This window comes from Trypanosoma cruzi, genomic scaffold (genome assembly GCF_000209065.1).
Source record: "Trypanosoma cruzi strain CL Brener 1047053516815 genomic scaffold, whole genome shotgun sequence".
Lineage (NCBI taxonomy): Eukaryota > Euglenozoa > Kinetoplastea > Trypanosomatida > Trypanosomatidae > Trypanosoma > Trypanosoma cruzi.
This window is the reverse complement of record NW_001849573.1, coordinates 478,923-503,608: the sequence shown is the minus strand read 5'-3', so window position 1 is coordinate 503,608 and position 24,686 is coordinate 478,923. Positions and strand designations below refer to the sequence as shown.

The following is a 24,686-nucleotide window of genomic DNA, read 5'->3' as shown; positions in this document are numbered from 1 at the left end:
CAGGCAGGACGGCAGCGGTGCGTGTCGTGCAAAAGAGAGCACCAACGGGCCTGCATGGGTGTGCATGCATATATACAATGGGCACATTATGTGTGTGCCTCGTGGGGTGAGGTGAGGGCGAGAGTCCATGCAAGGGGACACGCACACACAGAGAGAGAAGGACGAGTGTGTGTGCGGGCGGTGCACGGCTCTCTCACACTCACTCTCACGCGGCCACCACAGCAGCCGCAGCAGCACACGCAACAACAAGAAGAAGCAAAAGAGGGGAGGTGGTGTGGGAGACCGCGGTGCTGCCGTCACTGTCGCCAGGCGTCGTCGTATCATTTGTTTGAGTGGTGGCTTTTTCTGGTGTTTGTGATGGAGTTTCATTGGCTGTGGGAGCATCGCTGGTATCATCTTCGGGCCCGTCTTGTGGTTCTTTGCTGTTAGTCCGTTGTGCACCGTTATCAACCTTGTCCTCCTTGTTCTGAGCTCCACCACTGCCACTTTTAGATAGAGATGGCACTGCTGTTTCGGCCGGACGACTTGTAGTTGCACCCTTCATCGAACCTGGTGTGTCCGTGTAGTGTCTGTTTTGGTTTGGCGCAACATTTCCTGAAGGCTTTTCCTGTGCTTCACGCTCCGCTTTAGCATTTGACGGTGACTTCGTGCTTGTTGTTTCTCTTGTATTCTGTGAGCCTGTGGATGCTGTTGGGGTTGTTTCTCCTGCTGAAACGGCTGTTGCTGGTGCTAGCCCTGTTGGTGATGGTACCGTAGGCAGTTCGTGTGGCGGCAGTGATAAATCTGCTGGTGGTTGTGAAGGTTCTGTTGGTAGTGATACTTTTGGGATTCCTGGTTCTAGCAGTGGTTGGGGGTCGCTTTTGTTAGAGGACAACCCGTTATTCTGGGCATTATTCTCTTTCCCCCCGTCTGCGGTTTCACCGCCACCAACATTAGTAATACTTTCCGTTTTCGATTTATCGGGCAACTGTTTTTGCGAATCAGAATCAATTGCCTCTCTTCCACTCACTTTGGGCGTTGATGCAACTTGAGGCCCTGTTTGTGGGTGTTTCTGTTTTGCTTCAGATTCCTCTTCTTCCTGGGGTAAAGGCATCTCGGAGAGAGTCGGAAACACATCCAGAGCAGGAGAGGGAGCTAATGATATATCATCGGAAGCAGAATCCGAAGCGTCACTTTCACCTAAATGAGAACCATCGGCCTTTGAACCTCTACTGCCACCACGACTCCCATCTGCAGGAGGAGATTGACCACCAGCCCCACCTCCACCTTCGCCGAAAGTTCCAGGACCACCAACAGCAACATCGACATCCTCAGCGTAGCCACCGCCGCCACCGCACCACAGCACGCAGAGGGCACACACCAGCAGCACACGGCCAGTCATCATCGCCATCACTCCTGTCACTTGCGTGCAGCCTTCAGCACAAACTAAAAACACGTCAACGCAGAGTGAAAGCAAAAAGGAGAGACACGACACACTCACAGCTGCCAACAGAGGCAACACGCACTTCATGAAAAGCATCAAACCAATTAAAGTTTAAAAAGGCACAACAACATGCAAAAATTAAAAAAAAGACGCACAAAAAACAAAATAAAAACAAACAAAAAGCAATAAAGTAAAACAGTAAAAACACAAAAGAAAAAAAACAAAAACAAAGAGCTGCACACAAATGGCTGCAGTGCGCATGCACCCATCCTCAACAGTGGATCGATGCAAACATTCGTGTGCGTGTCGCGCTTGTAACTGTGTCTGGAATGCGTTCAACGTGACGGATGCGAGAGCAGCAAAATGGAGCACACAGCATGCAGCGGAAGCAAACAAAGCAAAACACAATCATTATTTTATCCTATTATTTATACATCGGACCACATTAGGCGGGCACAAATACTCGTGATTGAGTGCTGGCACGCATAGCCCGCACACAATTCTTCAGCCCAGAGTGGTGTACACCATCGCGGACACGGCAAGCAGCAGCGGGGCACACACCCACGCAGAGCTGCTGAGGCTGCCGTCAATTTCACGAAGACGTGACGATGCGCGGGTGGTCGTCGTAGTTGGCGCCTCTGTAGTCGTAGTTGGAGCCTTTGTTGTAGTGGTTGTTATCGTTGTTGGTGCATATGTTGTAGTCGTCGTCGTCGTCGTCGTGGTCGTCATGGCAGGATCTTGGGCTTCCTGACTTGCTTCTTCTGCGGATTGTCTTGTGCCGATTTCTCGTCCTGGAGTACCGTCCGGACCATGATTTTGTAACGTGTTAGACACGTTAACTGATTCCGGACCTGCAGCGGTCGAGGCTGGTCCCGCTCCGGCAGTAATTCCCAGATCCGCATCGGACCCATTACTTGGTGACCCTGGCTGAATTGTCCCCTGTGATGGTATCACCGATGGAGGGGACTGTGGATTGGCAGCGACAGGAGCTTTGATATCAGTATGCTGAGTAGACTCTGCCGCGCACACGGACGGGCAGCAGCAGAGGGCGAGCACCAGCAGGGCGCACAGCAGACGGCACGTCGTCATCGCAAGTGTGGTCGTTCAGTGGTGTGGAGCTGATCTGCACGGTGAGGGACATGGAGAGCAACAGGGGAGACGAGAGGTGCGGCAGACACACACAGGGCACACCACGAGAGGAGAGGGCAGCAGCCAGGCACACCAACACACAGATGGAGGAGGGAGAAGCAAACAGGAGCGGCACACAAGGCTCCACCGCATGCACATACGGCGAGAGCGGTCCGTCGTGTCGGCATCCCTCACGGAGGGTACGCACACACACAAGAGGAGGTGCAGCGCGCACAGCAACACAAAAGAAAAGTAACAATAAAAAAAAGAATATCCCCGCACACCACGTGGATTTTTGGTCCACGGGAATCGCTGCGAATATTCATCGCAAAGCAACTTGTTATCTTGTTTTTGCTGTATGCTGTTGCAATAACGAGTGGGTAGCGCAAGGGCCGTCCGTACAAAAGTGGCGAGCATTCCGTCCGAAACGTGCCCTCGTGCGGGCTGGGGCGTTCCCAAACACTCGCATTCCCAATTGCCAACGGCGGGGGCATTTCTGCAGTGGATGAAGCGAATTCTCTCGTGGTCCATCTCGAGTACCCGCGGATGTGCTTCCTGCGTGTCTTGCCTGCTGGCATGCTTGGCACTTCGGTGGCGACCTGTGCGCGAGGCGCCTGTAAAGAAGACGCTGGCACCATTGCGGCATCCGCATGTGAAGCCTCTCAAACTATCGGAACGCCAGGCCGAGCACGTCGGGCATGCGCCCTCATATTGTGGACGGACGAGCGCAGACTATGCTGCAGGTTGCGCAGGAGGACATCAATCCGCCGCTCGCTGGTCGGCAAGGATTTGCGGTGCTCACGTCGGGAAGAGCTTCCGGCGGAGGCAGCGGCGGGCCGGTCTCTCAAGTAAGAAAGGGACGACATCACCGACACAGAGGGTTACTTTTGATACGAGGGCACGCGCAGGCATGTCGAGGAGTGGGCAGGAATCGCACAGTGCTTTTGCGCAGAGCCGCCACTCGTGGCACGATGTCCGGGTCGTGCCAGGAATAGAGTCCTTGCCACACCAACAAGCGCCTGCCATGCGGTGTACGCGCCGTTCCTTTTCTTCCGGGCATCCCTCCAGTACGGTCACCCGACTGCAGCGAGAAAGTCCACGTGCCAGATTGGGCTACCCTCCTGCGGGAGGGATCGTGCAATCATGGCCTCGTCGTCAGCAGCCTCATTGCGTGGGATACCGCAGTGCGACGGAGAAAACATGAATTCTACATAGCGACCTCGCTGTATCAAGGAGAGCAGCATAATCCAAATCTCTTCAGCGATGTAGCGTCGCACGGCCAGTGGGACGACGCGGAGTGCCTCAGTTCTCGACAGGGAGTCCGTTGCCACCAGGATTCGTGTGGGCGATTGGGATGTTTCCAGACAAAAAGGTATGAGATGTCTAATGCCATCTTCAGTGGCAAGGCACTCTGCTCTATATGAGCGTGCGAGCCTGCCAGCTGCTGCACGATGTACCTCCACAGGGAGATCATTTGTCGTGGTGGAGCCGTACAATAGTGCAGCGGATACAGATGCGAGCTCAGCGAGAGATGAAGAAACGTCTGTCCATAATTCAAAATCATACGCTCCCAGAGAGGAGTAAATAGAATCAAGAGCCGTGCGTTTGACGTCATCAGAGGCGTCTTGGGCAAAGCGTGGCTGATTAAATTCCACTTTATTGCAGCTCACAGTGTCCCAGGGGAAAATACGATGTTGAATAGGAGGAGCACGATTGTGGCTGCGGGGTATCCCAATAGTATTACGTACGCGGCGTAATCCATTAATAACAGCATCTCTCGGAAGCGGGATCGATGTCGCCGCTTTTCATGCATGGACGGCGGCATGGCCTCCAAGCAGATTGCGCCACGTACGTCCTCAATACATCGAAGAAGTGTGAGGCGTTCGTGTTGTGTGGGTGCGCGGAAACCAATGATCCTCCGCAGCGGTGCTGGATTGGCGGCCAGGCGGAAAGAAGCGTCCTTCTTTGATGCGCGTGGGCCGAGCGATGCAGCGCAGCTGTCGCGGTACAGTACTTCCAGGCTGTGGAGGTGAAAGAGGGCCGGACACGGTGCGATTGCCTCGCCGCCGTGGTGCAACGCACTGTGGACGCACCCAACCAGAAAGGATCGCGTGGTGTGCTGGGACGCACCAGCCTCCGCACCCAGCCGCGGCCGACAGTAGCGTGGTGCGGTATACTTTGTTTTTTGTGTGAGGAATTTTGCTGTTTTTTAACTTCTGGTACGGGCCGATGGTGCATTGGCGTTTTCTGATTCGGTAGGAGCATTGCGTTTTCTGAAGAAGCCGTTGCAGTTGCGCGGCGTCGTTTTGAGAAGGTGAGTGCCTGCCGCATTAATCAACAAACAACAACTCGGATGACAGCAGGAAGCACTGCGGTTTCTCCTTTTTTTTGCAAAGCGAATTTATTGGACGTCACGTTTGATTGGCAGCTTTTGTGGGAGAAGGTGGGAGGCTGATGGCATTAGGAATGAATTCATTTGAGTGTTTGCGTTCCGTTGAGTTGCGGCCAGTCGTGGCACCCTTTTGGGGTTTACTAGCTCGTCTCTTTTATTTACTTCCCACCGCAACACGCGGATAACACTGATCCGGGGAACATTTGTCTGACCGCGTGTAAGCTGCTGCCGTGCGTGGTGCATGGACTATTTGATTGTGTGGGGAGGTGCATTGGGGTGACGAATACTTCTGTTTGGCGTGTCGCGGTGTGTTGGAATGATGTTCGGATGACATGTGAAGTTTTTTTTTGTGATTTGTGTGTCCTCTCTGGTGGAGCCGACATGTGTGAGGGGATTGCGGCATTGCTGGCTGACAGCTCCACGTCACTTTTCAGCATTCCTGGATGTGCTGAGGAATGACGGCTGGCGACCAGCGTGTTGTTGCTGCTGGTGGGAATAGGAGCATCGGGAATAGGCCGTTTTCTCTTTTCCGTGCTGGAGCCGATGAAGTGGCACGAGGGCACCGACTGCAGGCAGGCAGCCTGCACGTGTGAGCAGCGGATCCATGCACACACCGACGCTCATCGCAAGAGCATGTGCGATCACAGTGGCTTTTTGTGGCGTGCTTTTGTGGGCGTCAGCCTATCGAGGAATGTGTGAACCAAACGGCTGACTGCACACGAGGAAAATAAGTGCGTGCACTGTGCCGTGTTTCATCGTCGATGGCAGAGCGACAGGAAGCCCGTGCTGGCAACTGAGATCTTTGCGTCGCGAGGGATGTCGGTGTTGATTTTGGATCGTCGAGGGTGAAGTGGTTTTGCTGCTGCCCGTGTGTGTGGCCACTCCGGCGGAGGGCGGACACAAAAGGGAGGGATGCAGGCATGAAGGCTTACCCTCCGCAAAAACACGAACAACATATGCAGATATCTTACACCCTCCAAAAGGAAACAGAAATGAATAGTTTCCTGCACTCTTCCATTCCTTGTGCTCATTTTTGAGTGTGCTGCTGCTGCTGCTGCTGCGGTGCCCGGCCTGTATGAAGTTGTGTGCGCTGAATATGACGAAGGCCGAAGACAACTGAATTATTTTTGCGATGAATATTGGCTGCACTTCCCGTGGACCAGCAATCCACGTGGTGTGCGGGGATCTCCTCTTTTTATTGTTACTTTGCTTTTGTGTTGCTGTGTGCACTGCACCTCCTCTTGTGTGTGTGTGCACCCTCCGTGAGGGATGCCGACACGACGGACCGCTCTCGCCGTATGTGCATGCGGTGGAGCCTTGTGTGCCGCTTCTGTTTGCTTCTCCCTCTCCCATCTGTGTGTCGTGCGTGGTGTGCGGCGTACGGTGCATGCCTGGCTGCTGCCCTCTCCTCATGTGGTGTGCCCTCTGTGTGTGTCTGCCGCACCTCTCGTCTCCCCTGTTGCTCTCCATGTCCCTCACTGTGCAGATCAGCTCCACACCACTGAACGACCACACTCACGATGATGACGTGCCGTCTGCTGTGCGCCCTGTTGGTGCTTGCCCTGTGCTGCTGCCCGTCCGTGTGCGCGGCAGAGTCTACTGAGCATACTGAAGCTGAAGATCGTGTGGTTGAGGCTGAGGGAAACGGCACCAGTTTATTGCACTCTTGATCAAAGACTAATCCCGAAGATGAAGTTATTGGAAAGGCTGCCATTTCACAGTCCTCTCCATCGGTGACACTAACAGAGGGGACAAGTCAGTCAGGGTTGTTAGGTAGTGGGTCCGGTGCGAACCAGGGAAGAAATGCCGGAGCGGGACCAAGTTCGACCGGTGTTTTACCGCAATCAAAAGACGCGAAGAATGCGGTACAGATAAAAGATGGTGAAAATACGACAGGGTCACAAAATAGCAGGAGTACACCCGCAGAAGAAGCAAATCAGGAAGCCGAAGATCCTGCCGAGACGACTACGACGACGAATACAACACATGCACCAACAACGATAACAACCACTACAACAAAGGCACCAACTACGAATACGGAGGCGCCAACTACGACTACAGAGGCACCAACCACGACGACCCGCGCACCGTCACGTCTTCTCGAAGTCGACGGCAGCCTCAGCGGCTCTGCGTGGGTGTGTGCCCCGCTGCTGCTTGCCGTATCCGCGCTGGCGTACACCGCTCTTGGCTGAAGAGGTGTATGTGGGCCGTGCGTCCAGCACTCAACCGCGGGGATTTATGTGTGCGTCCACTTTGGTCCGATGTAAATAAATAAGAGAAAATAATGATTGTGTTTTGCTTCATTTGATTCAGCTGCGCTGCTGTGTGCTCCACGTTGCTGCTCCCCGTATTTGTCACTTGGCACGCATCCCAGACACACTCGTATGCACGACACGCCCAAAACTGTTTGCGTGGACGCATTTTTGTGTGTGAATGCATGAACACAGGAGCCATTCGTTGCAGCTTCTTGTTTTTTGTTTTTTGTGTTTTCACTTTCTTTTTTTTTTCTTTTTTTTTCTACTGTTGTTGTTGTTACTTGTTTTTTGTGTTTATTCTCCTTGTTTTTTGCTTCCTTCGGGGCTTTGTGAGTTTTTTTCATCTTTTAATGGTTTATTTTCTTTAACTTTTTCTTTTTTTTGTGTCATAATCATTTACTCATCCGCCATTCCTCTTCTTTTTGCTTTTGGGGCAATCAATATGGACGTTTTTTCTTTTCTACTCTTCCCTCTTCTAATTGTTTGTTGATGCACTCTTCCTGTGAGGGGTGCCGTGTGTTTCCCGCCCAACTGCTCCACTCGCACACCCACCGACACGCTCATGACGACGGCCCTGTGCGCCTCGCCTGCTGCACGCATGAGGAGGGGCCGCGACGAACGGCGCGCTGAGGGAGCCGTGACGTGTGGGCGTGCGACGAGGGCCTGTGGGGCGGAGCACACATTTCTTCCCTCTTGTTTTGTTTTCTTTGCGGTCAGGGCGGGCAAACACCCGCAGCGCCACACACACAGCCACACCCTGCCGCCGTGTTTTTCTTTAAGGATTTGTTTTGCTTTGCGTGTTTATTTCATGCGGTGGCGCACCCTTCGGTGTCGGCCTCGTGAGCATTTCTCTCCCCTCCGATGATTTCTTTTTCTTTTGCTGCGCTCATTCTCCCGATGGAGTGACGCGACTGCCGTCATGTCTGCGTGCTTCTCTCAGTCCCCACACACACGAGTGACTGTGCTCTGCGGGCCGCACTCACGCGCCGATGGGAGGGCTGAGGGGAGCAGCAACACGCAGATGACCCCATGAAACATAAACGATGTGCGGACACACGGAGGGTCGGACGGTTGAAGCACACGTAACCATCTTTTTAATTTTCTTTTGCGGGCAAAATACATACAGACAGTTTGGTGTGGCCACACGGCAGCCAGGCGATTTTTTTATTATTTTAAATTTGTGTGGAGCAGTAATGGACGATTTCTTTTTCATTTATAATTATTTTGTGTGGTGGGGTTTACATAAGACGAAGGGGACGTTTTTTTGTTTTCAAAAATATTGTGTGGATTGCCACTGCTTGGGCTGCGGTGCAGTCATGAGTTTGAGCGGTCTTCTTGTTGTTGCTTCCGTTATGCGTCCCCGCTGTACATTTTTGTGCGTCCCTCCACATACTCTGCTCCCTCTTTTCTGCGTCTTTGCTTTGTGTTGCTGCAGGCACACACAACCACACACACAAGATGCACATTGCAGTGGATTTGAATGCACCCTTTTTTAGTGCATGCTGGCAGTTGCGTGTGGCGGCTGTTGTCTTCTTCCGTGGCCATGAGGAGGAGGGGGAGCGCACCCCGAGTCTATTTTCCTGTGGGTGTGATGCACCGCGTGTGACTGCGCTGAGTTGGGCTCCGTGTCCCATTGATGGCGGGATGGCAGGAAGTTTTGGTGCCGCGTCATGGATGGATGAGGGTTCGCTTGCTCCGTGTGCGTTGTGTGGTGGCCGCGGGGTTTTGCCATTTCCCTGGGGCTGCGGGAATGAGCCGGGGGAGATGGTGGTGGATGTCTTCTCCTTCTGCATGGTGGGTGGCTGCTGGCGTTGTGTGCCTTCCTTGCGTGGATGCCGTCTCGTGGTGTGTGGACTGTGCGGCTGGGCCTGCTGCCCCCTCCTCATGTTGTCTGCGCTCACTCGCTGTATCCGCTGTGCTCCGTCCCTCTCGTTCCATTCTTTTCCTTCCGCCTCACCGATCAGCTGACTGACTCCAGCGACTCCACTACGGGCGATGATGACTGCGATGGTGACGGTGCGGCGCCGTGTTGGTCCTTGCGCTCTTGTGCTGCTGCTGCTCGTCCGTGTGTGTGACGGCGACAGGAGACGATAATAACGATAACAGCCGTCCTCCCAGCCCTGAGCTAGGGAAACCGGATCCTACAAGAACATGCCTGGTGCATTACAGCCGTATGGTGGGGAGACCGGTGTGCCACAGACAGAGAGTGGGAGAGACAGCGAGGAGGGTTTGAGAAGTCCAGGACCTTTGTTGCCAAGGGAAGCAGATACAGCCATCACTGGACAGACACGAGTTCCGCCAGAGTCACTGAGTTCGGCTAGCGATAATCCAGAGCCACCAGGTTTGGCAACTCAGCCTCCACACACACACAAGGTGTGACCGGTATGTCAGATGCACAAAATAGAAAGGCGCAGTAAAATACACGAGGTGGTGAGGATCATAAGGCACGGACATCAAATCAGAAGATCAAAATGCCAAATAGTACCACCAATAAGACTACAACAACGCTCTGGGTCAGCCGGTCGCCTCAACGTGGTGCCAGGGTGCAGTACTCTTTGCTAGGGAGGAAGCTAAGCGCCTGCTGCCCATCCGTTGCACGCGGAGAGGTGGCGGACGCCGCACAAACGGGTCGGAAGGGCACCAGATGGAGCCATTTACATGGATGCCCGCGGAGCGGTATTTTCATCCGCTGCTGAATTCCATCGGCGCTTATCAGCGCTATACATACCGTTTGCGTGCCGTATGTGACGTGCAACGACAAATGTTACTGCTAAGCGAGGCAACTGAGCAGCACCCAGGCCCCATAGCAGTACTCCAGATGAATGTTTTTTCCCTCACGCCGTCAAAACTCGCAACATTAATGGCGCAGGGAGCAGACATAATAGCCATCCAGGAGACTTGGAAGTCGTCGGAGCAGATCGCCAGCATGCACACTGGAGATTATGTGCTCTATGCACAGTCGCGCATCGGCAAGGGAGGCGGTGTGGCGGTGCTGGTGCGGAAAACTCTCCGCTCCAAGCGTATACCTCTCACCATCCCCCAGCATGACACCAGCCATGAAGTGGTGGTGGTCCAGGTTGCTCTGGACCAGAACCGTGATCTTATTGTCGCGAGTGCCTATATGAGACCACCACCGCAAGTAACGCAATCCTTCAGGCGGTTAGTAAACTGCCTTCCAGCCTCGACGCCGCTCCTGCTGTGTGGGGATTTCAACATGCATCACCCACAGTGGGAGCCCTTCTTGGAGACTTCTCCAAGCGAGGTTTCTGCAGAATTTTTAGAACTGTGCACGGATGCGGGACTCACCTTGGTTAACACCCCTGGTGAGATCACGTATGCCCGTGGCACAAGAGAACGATCCTGTATCGATCTGGCATGGTCAAGGCATTTGACTGTGTCGGATTGGTCAGCTTCCGTGTCGCCGCTTAGTGATCATTATATGCTGACATTTACGCTGCATCAGGCATTTAAGGATACCATACCTTCGGCACCTAGGATATTCTACAGTTGGGGGAAGTGCAAGTGGGATTCATTCATCAAGGACCTCGACACACAACTTCCGGCATACGACTATAAAAAGCAGTCCACCGGCATTAAGGCCTTCACGAGAGCGCTTATAACTTCGTATCGACGACACTGCCCCCGCGGCATGCACAAGGACGGTCCCAGGCTTTGGGACGACACTCTCATGGAGGCAGAGCGGATGGCTACCGACAGCAAGGCCCGCTATCTACAGTTACCGACGCCCGACCGTGAGGCCGAAATGCAACGGACAAGGAGTCAATTCTTCCTCCTACTCCGAGAGCGCTTGCGCAACACGTATCTACGTCGCATCAGCAAGTTAAATCCAGGCGAGCTACTCGCATGGAAATACATTTCCGGACGAAAAAAGGCATCACTTCCATCTCCCACATCAATTTTATTGGGAGGTGGCCAACACACTTACAAGGCAGCAAGGAGAGCAGCGATTGCTCTCAATCGCATCTTTCTTCCATTTCACCCCTCTCACAAGGCAGTAAGGTTTTCCAAAGGCATCAACAGACAGAACACATCTTTGGGCTTTGTTTCTTCTATTTTTGGACCACAGAACAGCAACGAGTCTATCTCTACATTTGCATCAGGGGTTTTGTCACTGCCCTATTGATGCACCTTTTAATTCTACGGAACTGCTTGCTGCGCTACGTAATACGCCGTATGGCAAGCCCCCAGACCGGATGAAGTCTACAGTGAGGCACTGCGACATATTTCGTCAAAGGGCCTCCGATTCCTTCTTCGTTGCATTAACCACAGCTGGACGACCGGTACAATTCCGGCTGAGTGGAGACGCGCTACCATCGTTCCACTCTTAAAACCCGGCAAGTCGCCGGAACTGCTTGAGTCATATCGACCCATCAGCCTTACTTCCATTGTGAGTAGGGTTGCTGAGAAAATGGTACTGAAGAGATTGCTTTGGGTGTGGACGCCGCACCCCCACCAGTATGCATATCGTAGTATGCGTACCACGACGATGCAGCTGGCACACCTGACACACGAAGTGGAGCATAATAGAAATCACTATTTCCAAGTGAACCTTCCCAAGAAGAGCGGTATTGGCAATCAACTCCACTACAGACCCCATCGGACCCTGCTGGTGTTGGTTGACTTCAGCAAGGCCTTTGACTCCATAGATCATCGAGTCCTCAGTCGCTTGCTGGCTAATATTCCGGGGGTGAATTGTAGAAGGTGGCTTAGAAACTTTCTATGTGGTCGCTACGCGAAGACACGAGTTGGCCGCAGACACAGCGATCGGCGTCCCATGCTGCGAGGAGATCCTCAGGGGTCCGTGCTGGGACCGTATTTGTTCTCCCTTTACGTACACCCACTTCTCAATCTGCTGAACAGCTTTGCGGGTGTCACAGCAGACATGTATGCGGACGACCTCTCTATTATTGTTAAGGGGCAGTCCCGGGAAGACGCCATTCCCACAGCCAACATGGTTCTTGGAAAGACTGCATGCGTGGAGTCAGGAAAATGGCCTGGCCATCAACCCGTCAAAGTGGGAAGCTGCTTGGTTCACACTTTCCACGCACACGGAGTCAGATTCTGATCGCGAAGGAAGGTGGCCGCTGGTAGTGGCTGGATGTCAAATCCCAGTCATGACCATGGGGGCATCGCGAACTACGAAGCTTCTCGGCATGGATCTTGATCCACGACTGACGCTAAATGTGGCGGCCTCCAAGCAATGCGCTGCCAATTCGCAACGGATATCGCAGCTACGCTGCATAGCGCACAAAGAGGCGGGACCATCTCCACATGACCTACGCACGTTCGTCATTGGATACGGTGCCTCCAAATTACGCTATGGCAGCGAGCTCATATGGGCAGTAGCGACGGATTCAGCGGAGAATGAGATGCAGAAGACGTACGCTACTCTGGCACGCATTGTCAGCGGAGTTCCGAGCACTGTCGACCCGGAATCCGCACTGCTGGAGGCTAACATGCCGCCGCTCCACGTCCTTTGCCTGCGAGCACGGCTCTCCATATTTGAGAACACACTCGCATGTCAGACGGACTGGATGCGGAGACCCCCGCCTGAGCCACCGCCTCGCGCCGGTTTCCGCATCTCGCCATTATCTCGGGACGAGCTATATGCCTTCGTAGACGCATACACAAAGGACTACGGCATCACCGAGAGCTCACCACGCGAGGAGCGGTTCTTTCGCAGCTCCATTCCTCCCTGGTTTGCGGCCTCCGCACACCGGGTCACCATCGGCGTGGAACTTCCGATAGACCACTCAATAACTGACGAAGAAGGGCTGATAAGGGAAAAGCGCAGGGTTAGCGAAGAGGCTCTAGCGCTGCACAGCCATCGTTCGTGGATACTTGCGACCGATGGCGGTGTCGACGTTCCCAAGTCAGCAGGGGTTGGAATACTCCTTTCATCCCTCAACTCATCGGAGATAATAGAAAAGGCCAGCATAAACTGCGGTGCACGCCCATGCAGCTACAGGACGGAATCCCGTGCGCTGCTTCTAGCCCTAGAGAAGCTGATGATCCCTCGTATCCAACACAGGCGTAAAACCCTGCTTGTGGTTACGGACAGTCAGTCTCTTCTAGCGGCTCTAAACAAGGGCCCGCACAGTCAGACAGACTGGACGGAGGATCAGATCTGGCAGCGTCTCTTGACACTGACGTGTGCTGGCTGGTCCGTGCACCTGCAGTTTTGTTACGGACATTGTGGAGTACATGCTGACGAGCCTGCAGATCAGTATGCGACGCAGACTATGGCAACCGGACAATACACGGAGCAAGGAATCGCACATTTATGGCATACGGATCTGCTGACATGTTCTACTACCCAGCTCACTGACAAGTGGCGTAGTACCATTCGTCAAGACACTCATCGCTACTTGCTTTGCGGCACAAGGCCATCCGATCTCAGCGGTAAGGACCTGATCGCTCAGGAATTTCTACACCGTCAGGAACTGGTTCACCTCGCAGGGGCAAGGTGCGGGGAATCTGAGCTCTGGGGCCGACTATACTGGGCCGTGAGAGATTGCACGAACCAATGCCGTTTCTGCAACATCTCACCGGAACAGTCTGCATATATGCGCTCTAACAACGATCCAACTGCACCGGGGACGGACACTGTTCCCCCGTGGGCGAGGGAGGAAGACGTCTCTCCAGTAAGGAGACGGACCGTCACACGCCGTCGGAAGGAGAAATGTCCGCACTGTGATTCTACATTGACGGGATTCTCGAATCTCGTCAGTCACTGTCGGTCCTTTCATCCGGAACATCCTCCACCGCTTCCCGAGCTCAAATGTGATTTCTGCGACATGGTTTTCCCCACACGGAGAAGCACCGCACCGCACAGAAGTCGCTGCGCACACAACCCAGACGCCACACGGCATCGAAACAGCAGTGCCAGGAGGCGATCTCTGCTGCCGCAGGATCAGCCAGCTTCCACAAGCACGCCAATCGGCCCGCAGGAAACCTTGCACCATCTGCTTCTAGAGTGTCCAGGCACCTTGGCTGTGCGCCAACGGCTGGGCATTGAACAGGACCTTCGCCTCGGAAAGTTCTCTCAATGGCAGTTGCTTCATAGCAGGAAACTCATTTTGCTGCTCGACCACCTCTTCGGCACCCAGATGGCATTGTATAGCTAGACGCGCTGGTAAGAGTAGGAAAAAATATAATGACCTCATGACGTCCAATACCACCGATGTGTACGGGCGATGGGACTGCATCCATGGTCCTCGAGCACACGCCCCGCCGCTAAGGAGCCCACAAACAGCGGTGCGTGCAGCAGAGCCACACAGGTCACATCTTCTTTAAACAAAAAATAAAGAGAGTGGAAAAGTCTGGTTCGAAGGTGACTTGTCCTTGCCGACGGTGAGCAGTGGCTAATGTATCACCTCGTGTGTGGAAACACCACTGCTGCTTCTGCTTTTGGGACTGTGTGTGGTTGTGGCAGTGTTCTGAGCCACGGAGTGTGGCGTTGCGACTTCTCACAGAGAATATTTGCCGCGTTCCCTGCGGGCCTTCTTTTTTTGATGTTCTTTTTAATGTTGTTTACATGGAACAATGGGAGTACCTTTTTCTTTTGTTTTACTTAATGGTCGGTTGCTGCGCACCGTCATGAGTGAATTGTTTTCCCTCTTGATTGCTTCTGTTGCCCACACGCGGTACAGGCACCACGGCTGTGCGCTCCACGGACGACACGAAAGGAGGAGTGGAGAGACAGGCCGGATGCCGCATGAAATGTGTGGGATGTTGTGTGGGCTTGTGGAACAGTAATATTTTTTCCTTGTGCAGGTACTGTACGCATGTACATATAAACACAGTCCTGCATTGCTGCATGGCGTATGAAATGATGATTCTGCTGAAGTGTATTTTTTTTGAGGAGGAGACTCCTGTTGGGCACCCAACTACTTTTTTTGTTTTGGTATTGCTTTTTTACTTCTGGTGTGCAGGTCAGTGTGCGTTCCTCTGCAGGGCTGCTGCCGTTGTTTCTTTGTGATTTGTCTCTGCCTTTTGCTTTCACTCTGCGTTGACGTGTTGTTAGTTTGTGCTGAAGGCCACACGCAAGTGACAGGAGTGATGGCGATGATGATGACTGGCCGTGTGCTGCTGGTGTGTGCCCTCTGCGTGCTGTGGTGCGGTGCCGGCGGTGGTGGTGTCGTCGGTGCCTGATGCTAACAGTGTGCAAAGTTTTTGGCGTGAGAATTTGATCCCAAGATGGCATGAACTGCTGAAGAACGAATGTGAGATGGACAATACGAAGAATGGGAAGTTGAATGAATCAGCTGTGAACTGTTGTGTATATGATGCGATGAGGGAGCTTTGCAACATTGTGTACGGTAAGAGTCTCAAGGAAACTGATGACTCTCAAGTTGAGGGTATTTGCAAAGAGTACAGTGGAAAACCAAATGATGCCGATAAATGCCCAAAACCGCAAACCGAACCTTCGCCTGGTACGGGAGCTACAGTGGGAGTATCAGTTCCAGAAGGACTGAGAAGCGAAGAAGAATTGGGAAAAAAATCGGAAGAGGCACCGGGCGCACCACCGGAGGATTCAGACCCAAAACCAACAGGAATACCAGCATCACCGCCGGCAGGAGGATCACCCGACAAGGCAAAGGACGTGCGTGTGCCAAATTCAGAGTAAGGCTCGGTGAGCATGAAGCCAACCAAGGATTTGGCAGGAGACATTGTCCCTATCGCAGACACCGACCATAATGAAGCATCTAACGGTCAGGCCGAATCAACCACAACAACACCCCCGGATGCCAGTGATAATGCTAACAACAAAACGGAAAAGGGCACTGGAGAAAATATTCCGAAAAATACAACGGAATCAGATGTCGCGGGGACAGAAGGAAAAACGGATGAGAATAAAGATAATAATCCCAATGAAACAACACTCCCTGTTGCGGGTATAAAAACTGTCACGACGACGCCTGGCAACAGCGACGGCAGCACCGCGGTCTCCCACACCACCTCCCCTCTTTTGCTTCTTCTTGTTGCGTGTGCTGCTGCGGCTGCTGTGGTGGCCGCGTGAGAGTGAGTGTGAGAGAGCCGTGCACCGCCCGCACACACACTCGTCCTTCTCTCTCTGTGTGTGTGTGTCCCCTTGCATGGACTCTCGCCCTCACCTCACCCCACGAGGCACACACATAATGTGCCCATTGTATATATGCATGCACACCCATGCAGGCCCGTTGGTGCTCTCTTTTACACGACACGCACCGCTGCCGTCCTGCCTGGCTGCATGGGCGGAGCACCGTAACTGTTTCTGTTTTGTTTCCATTGCATTGAGTGGGCGACCTCTCTCTCTCTCTCCCTGTGTGTGTGTTTTGCTTTACGGGAGTAATGAGAGTGTGTGTGCGCTGGTCGTCCCACGCTTTGGTTTTTTGTTTTGTTTTACTTTTTGAGTTTGTGGTTGAGTGCACTCATTCCACTTTTTTTTGATTGGCGGCATGCTTTGACTGCGGACACTTTAGTCTTCTTTTGTTATTCCCATATCGTTTTTCTTGTTTCAAAAGTGTCAGCCTCTTTTGTCCTTGCGAGGCCACTAAGTTTTTCCTTCGACATACGCCATGTGTCAGTTGGTCCACGTTAACCCGTGGCTTGCAGCGCTTCTGCTGCTGCTTGTTTGTGGTGATGCGTGCCTGTGATTTGACTTTCCAGCGGATGCTTTGCTGTTACCCTGATGCATCCATGCTTTTTTCTTTTCGATGAAGTCGCACCTTGTCGCGGTGCTGGGGCTCTGGCTGCATGTAGGAACTCCGCAGCAGGGCGTTGCTGCGAGCACGACGGAGACCAAGACGACTCCACCCCTCGAGAAGGTTCCACGCCATGCCCGGTGCGGGGAGGTGAATCGGTCTGCCTGCAGGCTGTCGGTCAATACTGCACGGCCGTTTCGCTGCGGTCACCCCGTTGATATCACCCGTTGCGGTGACGTTCACAAGAACCCTGGCACCGAGGAGGATGGCTGCATCAATATTTGGCGGCTTAACATTGCAGGCCTCTCGTCCGTAAAAAAGATTGCATTTGCTGCGTGTTTGGAGCTGCATCAACCTGACATCGTTCCTTTCCAGGAAATAAATGACCGTAGCAACGTAACGACGAAATTATCTGGCCATAATGGCTTTCTTCAGTCCCGCACTGGGCGCGGTGGTGGCGTTGCCATTCTGGTGCACCACTCTCTACCGTGCGAGCGCCTGACGCTCCCTGGCACTGAACTCCTGGAGACCATTGCTGTCCGTGTATTTCCACCCAGCTGTTCCAGCATTTGCGTGGTGACTCTCTACAACCCTCCCACAGAAATTGGTCAATAATACGCATTTATTAATATCTTCCGTCGCTTGGGCCCGCAGCGATTATCGCGGGTGACCTGAATTTACATCATGAGCTTCGGGACAGCCATACACCACCAACGACTGGAGGAGAGAACTTTGCCGCTATTTTAATTGATTTGAATTTTGAGCCGGCAAATGACACGGCACAGGCAACACGGATCACACATCGTAATATCTCGTCCCCTGGCGTGACTGCGTATCGCGTACTACGCATCTCCCACCGGCAATCCACTCCCGACATGGATTAGGACCACTGCTGAATATCTTACTCGATGGAGATGGACGATGGGACTCCACGACTAGCCAACACGCCACCTCAACGGAAGAAAGCCACCTTTGCCCTGCGCAAAGCTGATTGGCCTGCTTTCATTTCGTTGTGTGAAACACTCCTTTTTACCGTGTCCACATGGTTGGACATTCGCAGAGGCATCTTACGAGCGGCTGAGCGCCATATCCCGCGCGGCAGCCGTGACAGCTCCAAAACGAATATGGACACACGAAATGTTGCAAGCTAAGGTCGCCGCAGAAGCAGCATACAAAGCACACACATCGCCTCACCAGGAGACATCCTACCTCGAGCCGAATTCATCCAAAAAAGGGGGAGAAGAAAATGAGGCCTTACGCTGTACTTTCATTACACTTTTTGAATCCCGTGTGGAAAAACTTGGAGCTTCATCCAGCCCGAGGTGGCGATATCTTCGCGGCGTGGCGGCGCCGCACCCTCATCCCCTGGAATCGGTTGTGCTCCGCACTGAACTTCGGACTGTGCCCTGCCTCGGCAACAGGCAAATCTGCTCGTCCTTCATTTTGTGCGTGCCTCACGTGCCACGTTACCTTATACTGCTGCTGCTGCACTCCATTGGTTCCTGGTGGCTGGGAAATGGATCGGCCTTTCCTGCCGTATGAACTTGACGTGGCCATCCGCGACTCTTCGCTCGGCTCAGCCCCTGGCCCCGACAACATGTTGAATGAGTTCCTGCACCGTCTCGGGCCCGTTGCGCGTGGCACAATTAGAACGATGATCCACAACTCCTTTGCAAACGGCAGCCTGCCTGGCTCCTGGAATACGGTGGACAATATTCCTATTCCCAAACCTGAGAAGGATCCATGCCGCCCAGAGAGTCACAGACCTATCAAACCACTCTCTGTGTTACTAAAGTTAACCGAAGGAATGATTCGCCGCCGTCTGTCAGCGTTATTGCCGCACCACCCACGTCAATTCGGATTTGCACCTCCGCGTTCTACGTCGGACGTGGCGACACTTGTCATCGATAAAATTACCCGTGGATTGAATGAGTTCAGCACTGTGGAGTATGAGCGCCCTGGAGGCGACGCCCCCGCACGGCACCCTCGTCGCCATCGCTCGCTCGTAGTCTTGATTGACATTTCGACTGTGTTCGACACCACTGACCATGGGAAATTATTTGGCATGCTTGACAGACTTCCGCGCCTTGGCCTCGAACCAAACGCTGGCTGCACAACTACCTGCGGGGCCGCCATGTTAGGGTATGCACTCGCGAACCGCACTCCCGGAAACAACTCGCCTCAGCCGTGGCACCGCAAGGCAGCGTCCCGGGACCCCAACTCTTCTTCCGCCATGTGGATGATCTGCTGCGCCGCCTGGGCAGCATCTATTCTGCCTCCGCCCTCATGCACGCTGACGCCCTCACACTTGTTGCCTCAGGTGCGGACATCCATGCATGTGCTGCGGCAATGCAGCCTGCCCTGTCACTTACAACGGCATGGGCTGCCGAGCAAAACCTAAAATCAACGTCGATAACAGCGAAGCTGCTTTATTCCACATCTCTTCACACACACACTGTCTGACGAGGAAATGGTCGATCTCCTCCCTGGCAGTGGGAACCTACGCATTCAGTCATGCCCGGTGCGCTTACTGGGCAACACGGTCGAACGACTCCTTAATTTTTGTCCGCACGCCTCCACCGCTTCAAAGCAGACCATGCCACGCCGCTATCAGCTGCGGCTGGTCGCACGGGCTGGTGCGTCCCATCACACCATGCAATTCTTTTTGATTGAATACGTTCATAGTGTGTCACTGCATTGTGGCGAGGCAATTGTCCCATACTTGCCCCCACCCACTTCCATCACGTGGAAGTACTGTAACGCAACAGCCGTAAAACAAACCTTGGCATCAGCACATCGAAGAAGGATAATTCTGTCCACCTGGTCGCCAATCCAGCACCGCTGCGGAGGATCATTGGGTTCCGTGCAACCACACAACACAAACGCCTCACACTTTTCCGATGTATTGAGGACGTGCGTTCCCTTACCCACTCGGAACCTATGCCGCCGTCCATGGATGAAAAGCGGCGACATCAATCCTGCTTCCGAGAGATGCTGTTATTAATGAATTACGCCGCGTATGTAACATTATTGGGATACCCCACAGCCACAATCGTGCTCCTCCTATTCAACATCGAATTTTCCCCCGGGGACACTGTGCGTTGCAATAAAGTGGAATTTATCAGCCACGCTTTGCCCAAGACGCCTCTGGCGACTTCAAGCGCACGGCTCTTGATTCTATTTACTCCTCTCTGGGAGTGTATGATTTTGAATTATGGACAGACGTTTCTTCCTCTCTCGCTGAGCTTGCATCTGGATCCGCTGCACTATTGTACGGCTCCACCACGACAAATGATCTCCCTGTGGAGGTCCATCGTGCAGCAGCTGGCAGGCTCGCACGCTCATATAGGGCAGAGTGCCTTGCCACTGAAAATGGCATTAGACATCTCATACCTTTTTCTCTCGAAACATCCCAATCGCCCACACGAATCCTGGTGGCAACGGACTCCCTCTCGGCAACCACACCACACACATCATCACAACCAAAAGCACCAGCAGCACTGCAGACCGTGGGTTAACGTGACCAATTGACGCATGCTGTACGTAAAAGAAAGCAATTAATGGCTTGACAAGGATAAGAAACACTGACAATACCGCAAAACAAAAGAAAAAAAGAAAATAAAATAAAAACTCATGCGTACACATTCTAAGCAAACCACCAATCCGAAAAAAAAAAAAAAACATAATGGGTCGACTCAACCACAACACAATGAAAAACAAAACAAAACAAAAAGCCGAAGCGTGGGACGACCAGCGCACACACTCTCATTACTCCCGTAAAGCAAAACACACACACAGAGGGAGAGAGAGAGAGGTCGCCCACTCAATGCAATAAAAACAAAACAAAACAGTTACGGTGCTCCGCCCATGCAGCCAGGCAGGACGGCAGCGGTGCGTGTCGTGCAAAAGAGAGCACCAACGGGCCTGCATGGGTGTGCATGCGTATATACAATGGGCACATTATGTGTGTGCTTCGTGGGGTGAGGTGAGGGCGAGAGTCCATGCAAGGGGACACACACACAGAGAGAGAAGGACGAGTGTGTGTGCGGGCGGTGCACGGCTCTCTCTCCCTCACTCTCACGCGGCCACTGCAGCAGCAGCCGCACACGCAACAACAAGAAGAAGAAGCAAAAGAGGGGAGGTGGTGTGGGAGACTGCGGTGCTGCTGTCACTGTCGCCGGTCGTCGCCGTCGTAGTTTTCGTGGCTGTGGCTTCGACTGGTGTTTCCTTCGGATCGGCTTCTTTATTTTCATTTTGTTTTCCCTCTGCTGTCCCTGCACCATCAGCTGCTGGATCATCGTCTCCAGTTGTTGGTGTGCTGTTGGGATTTGTTATATTCGATGCCCCCGCCGCACCAGAAGATAAAATTGGCTGCTCTTCAGTGCCTGCTGAGATCACCTCTGTGGTGCTGGTAACAGCTTCCTTTTCTTTCCCTGTCTCCTCCTTTTCTTTCGTATCATCCTCTTCCTTTTCCACTTCCACTTCCACTTCCCCTTCCTCTTCTTCCTCTTCCTCTTCCTCTTCGTCTTCCTCTCCTTCGGCTTCGTTATCTTCCTCCTCCTTCTTTCTATCTTTTTCCTCTTTTTTACTTTCTGTATTTGGATTATTCTTTTCCGTCGTTGTATTTGCCGAATCTGGTGCACCTCCTCCGGGTTGTGGTGCCGGTGACGGCCGCGCTGGCAATTCCTGTGATCCTGACGCCGGTGGTACGGGTGTTTCTTGAAGCTCTGCCTGTTGACTGCTTTGGACACCTCCAGCGACATCTGTGGCTTTTCCTTCTTTTTGAGGGTTCCCGTCGGACGCACTTCCCGGAAGAGCTGGAGAAGGCGCTTCAGAACATCCACCACCGAAGACACCGCACCACAGCACGCAGAGGGCACACACCAGCAGCACACGGCCAGTCATCGTCATCATCACGGCTGCACACACAGTCTAGGGAGGGACACAGAGAGGAGGATGAGAAGAACACACACATCAGCAGCATGGAAAAGGAGGAGTAGCGTTTGCATGAGGGTTGTTGTCATGAGCATGGGGGACGCGTGCACGCAGGAAGAACAGGCAACAATGAAACACCGGACAGCACGGCACACAACTCCACGGCATGTAAAACCCACCCGCAGCTGCCCCCAGAATGGAAGGGAAAGAGGGCGCAACAGTACGGCAAGAACACAGTGATGCCGGTGCAGAAAAGGATCCCAAAAAGGCGTGAAAAAGAAACAAAAAACAGTCTTCCCCCACAGCGGCCACATCCAACAACGCAAGCAATAATAACAGAAACAAACACCACACACGGCAACTCGCAGCGGCAGTGAGTTCCCTGTCGCCAATCTTCATGGCTGCACGCTACCGCACTCCTCGTGAGCCCATCGCTCCGCTGCCTTCCTCCTTCCCGCGGCTCCCCGCACGAACAGCCACGGCACACAATCGGGTCCATCCACACCCGTCGCCACGCCGCCCTCAACGACCCAACAGTCAACCGCCCAAAAACCGTTGCGGAAATCACACACCCGCAACAAACCACGCGACGCAACATCATGTCACGTGGACCCCGCCGTCAGAAGAACGTCACGCCAACCGTTTGGTCGGCACACGGTACAATCAATCAACAGAACAGAGAAGTAAGACAGGCACTCAATCAAGGACTCTCCACGCACACAGCCCTTTTGATGCCGCCGCTGCTGCCACGGGCACGGTACCCGAGCGGAAAATGACACGCAGTAGAAAAGGCCTCGCAAGAGAGAAACAATCCACACGTCCATATGCAAAGCGCCACTCAGGCTGCTGCGGCTGCAGGGTCTGTGGGCAAAAATGCGCTTTACTGAATCCCGCCAGTTATGTCAGTCTCCCCTCCCACCAATGTAGCGCATAATGCACGGCGTGCGTCCACAGGCATCCACTCCCGGTGCCCTAGCAACACTTCAGAACACACATAATGGAGAAGGGAAGTACCATTACACAATGCCAAAGCAGGTAAATAAAAATAGGGAAATCAAAACCACACAGATCCCTCGCACACGCACACAAACACAGCACGATATCCTCCAGAAGAAGTCAAACAATTTCTTATCCCAACCCATAATACATGCGTGGTGCCGCCACATCAGCGAACAACAAAAGAGGGAGAGTGCATACAGCATGTCCCTGGTACAAAGTATACGGACAAGCAGAGTGTATGTATATACTGATAGGGACATGCCAGTTGATATAGGCCTCTCTCTCTTGCACCCACTGCTGAGTGTTGCCACCGCGGCGGCAGCGGCAAGCAGAAGAAGCAGCGGAAAGGGACAAGCAGCAGCCGCAGTGTTACTGCCGTGGATCGGAGGCGGGGCGTCCTTCATGTCTGCCTCCCAACCCCCGCACCCCACCGCCGCGTCATCCTCCCTCGGCGGAGGGTCCACGGCGCCTTGCGCGGCACCAGCGGCATCAGGGCTCCTGGGTCCCGTGGCTGTGGCACCGCCACCGGCCTTGTCGCTGGCGGCCTCATCTCCTAATGATTGTCCGACAACAGACGTCACACCATCGGCGGCCACATAGTCGATGTCCGGAAGATCGCACTCCTTCTCCGCCTCCTGCGGCGCGCCCGCGAGGTCGCTGGGCAAGCGCACTCCGTTGTCGTCGTGGCACCGGAGGCGACTTCCTTCTCCTCTGGCGACGGATGCTTCTGGGAGCAGCCGTGTCCACATACTTCGGTGGTGTGCCACGGCCGGTCCCAATGCTCTCTGGATCGGGGACGGACGCCCGTAGCAAAGCTTGTTCAGTATATGCCGGTGAGACCGTCCTGCTCCATACACTCTCTCCTCGCCACCCCACGGAACCACTGGAAGCAGGCTGTCGCTGGTGGCGGATATCGTGCACACCTGCGCGTGGTCACGGAAAATAGCTTTTCCTTCGTCGTAGGGCGGAGCAACCCACGTCATCGTCGCTCCGTCCGTGCATGGGGCACAACGGGCATTACCCTCTTCAGTCACTCTCAGACGCACCCGCATGCTGAGGCACCGCAATGCCGCATGCATGGCAGCACCGAGATGTATGTTTCTTCCGGGTCCCTCGCATCCATCGTGTTGGTGGGAGGCGTGTCCAGACACCACGAAGAGGGCTTGTCCCCAGGCACCGCAGACAAACATTCTCCCCTCCAAATAACAGCGGCAGCATTTCTCACATCCAGTGCGGGACCAGTGATGGGGCAACTGTCCATCGGGCGTTTTGCTGACCCTTCACGGATACTTCGTCTACACACCAACCACTGGAATACCGATCCAACGTGCAGCGTCTCGCATGAACGCCCGCTTCGCAGAACATCTGGGGATATTCATTCATGTTCGGTGCGGAGCACTTCCTCTGCAGCAGTGCACAGCACGAATTCCTTCACCAGCGCATCGGCTCCGCCATCTCCCACTTCACCCTCACGCAGCCCAGGTCAGCCAATGCGGCACAAATAGATCGACCCGTTGCAGCCCCTCAACACCCCCTGAAGTGCTCCCCTCTAAAGCAATGGCACCTGTCAATTTCGACCCAGAAGGAGTTGAAGCATCAGCATTATTTTCCACCTCAGCGGTCGCAGCTCCACCGCAGCACATCATCACAAGAACGAGGAGAAGCACCGCAGAGTAGAAGAGATGTCGGGACATGTTGGGCCTCTGCGGCTCACTCTCTCTTCCTTCCCTCCTCCTTCCGCTGGATCCGGTCACGCGGCGACGGTTGTGTGTGCGGGGTGCCTTCACTGCAGCAACACGTGAGAGCATATAAATATATGTGTGTGGGCGGTGTGCGTGCTGTTGGTC

At 53.7% G+C, this 24,686-nt stretch overlaps 5 protein-coding genes and 2 pseudogenes across 5 annotated transcripts, besides 13 other annotated features; 2 read left to right on the top strand and 5 right to left on the bottom strand.

The window, feature by feature from the left end:
* Nucleotides 1-6,223: part of a sequence feature (areas not merged during assembly with more than two copies in the genome that could not be assigned to a particular haplotype) that runs on past the window's edge.
* Nucleotides 206-1,390, bottom strand: Tc00.1047053508433.180 (mucin-associated surface protein (MASP), putative; the record flags this gene model as incomplete). The annotated part of the gene is made up of 1 exon (XM_813601.1): nucleotides 206-1,390. The coding sequence occupies one exon, from the start codon at nucleotides 1,388-1,390 to the stop codon at nucleotides 206-208; it is 1,185 nt and encodes a 394-aa protein (XP_818694.1).
* Nucleotides 1,557-1,656: a sequence feature (T-rich).
* On the bottom strand, nucleotides 1,928-2,512 carry Tc00.1047053508433.170 (mucin TcMUCII, putative; the record flags this gene model as incomplete). The annotated part of the gene is made up of 1 exon (XM_813600.1): nucleotides 1,928-2,512. One exon carries the CDS (start codon nucleotides 2,510-2,512, stop codon nucleotides 1,928-1,930), a length of 585 nt encoding a protein of 194 aa, XP_818693.1.
* Nucleotides 2,124-2,150: a microsatellite.
* Nucleotides 3,640-4,742: a mobile genetic element.
* Nucleotides 5,984-6,004: a microsatellite.
* Nucleotides 6,224-7,157: a sequence feature (heterozygous, non-Esmeraldo-like haplotype).
* Tc00.1047053508433.145 lies at nucleotides 6,464-7,135 on the top strand (annotated as a pseudogene).
* Nucleotides 6,904-7,023: a microsatellite.
* Nucleotides 7,158-24,686: part of a sequence feature (areas not merged during assembly with more than two copies in the genome that could not be assigned to a particular haplotype) that runs on past the window's edge.
* Nucleotides 7,414-7,460: a sequence feature (A-rich).
* Nucleotides 8,357-8,378: a sequence feature (AT_rich).
* Nucleotides 9,706-14,371: a mobile genetic element.
* Nucleotides 15,279-16,241, top strand: Tc00.1047053508433.120 (annotated as a pseudogene).
* Nucleotides 18,422-19,362: a mobile genetic element.
* On the bottom strand, nucleotides 20,983-21,819 carry Tc00.1047053508433.90 (mucin-associated surface protein (MASP), putative; the record flags this gene model as incomplete). Its single annotated transcript, XM_813599.1, has 1 exon — nucleotides 20,983-21,819. One exon carries the CDS (start codon nucleotides 21,817-21,819, stop codon nucleotides 20,983-20,985), a length of 837 nt encoding a protein of 278 aa, XP_818692.1.
* Nucleotides 21,365-21,470: a sequence feature (GA-rich).
* On the bottom strand, nucleotides 22,857-24,029 carry Tc00.1047053508433.80 (uncharacterized protein; the record flags this gene model as incomplete). The annotated part of the gene is made up of 1 exon (XM_813598.1): nucleotides 22,857-24,029. One exon carries the CDS (start codon nucleotides 24,027-24,029, stop codon nucleotides 22,857-22,859), a length of 1,173 nt encoding a protein of 390 aa, XP_818691.1.
* Nucleotides 24,309-24,647, bottom strand: Tc00.1047053508433.70 (trans-sialidase, putative; the record flags this gene model as incomplete). The annotated part of the gene is made up of 1 exon (XM_813597.1): nucleotides 24,309-24,647. The coding sequence occupies one exon, from the start codon at nucleotides 24,645-24,647 to the stop codon at nucleotides 24,309-24,311; it is 339 nt and encodes a 112-aa protein (XP_818690.1).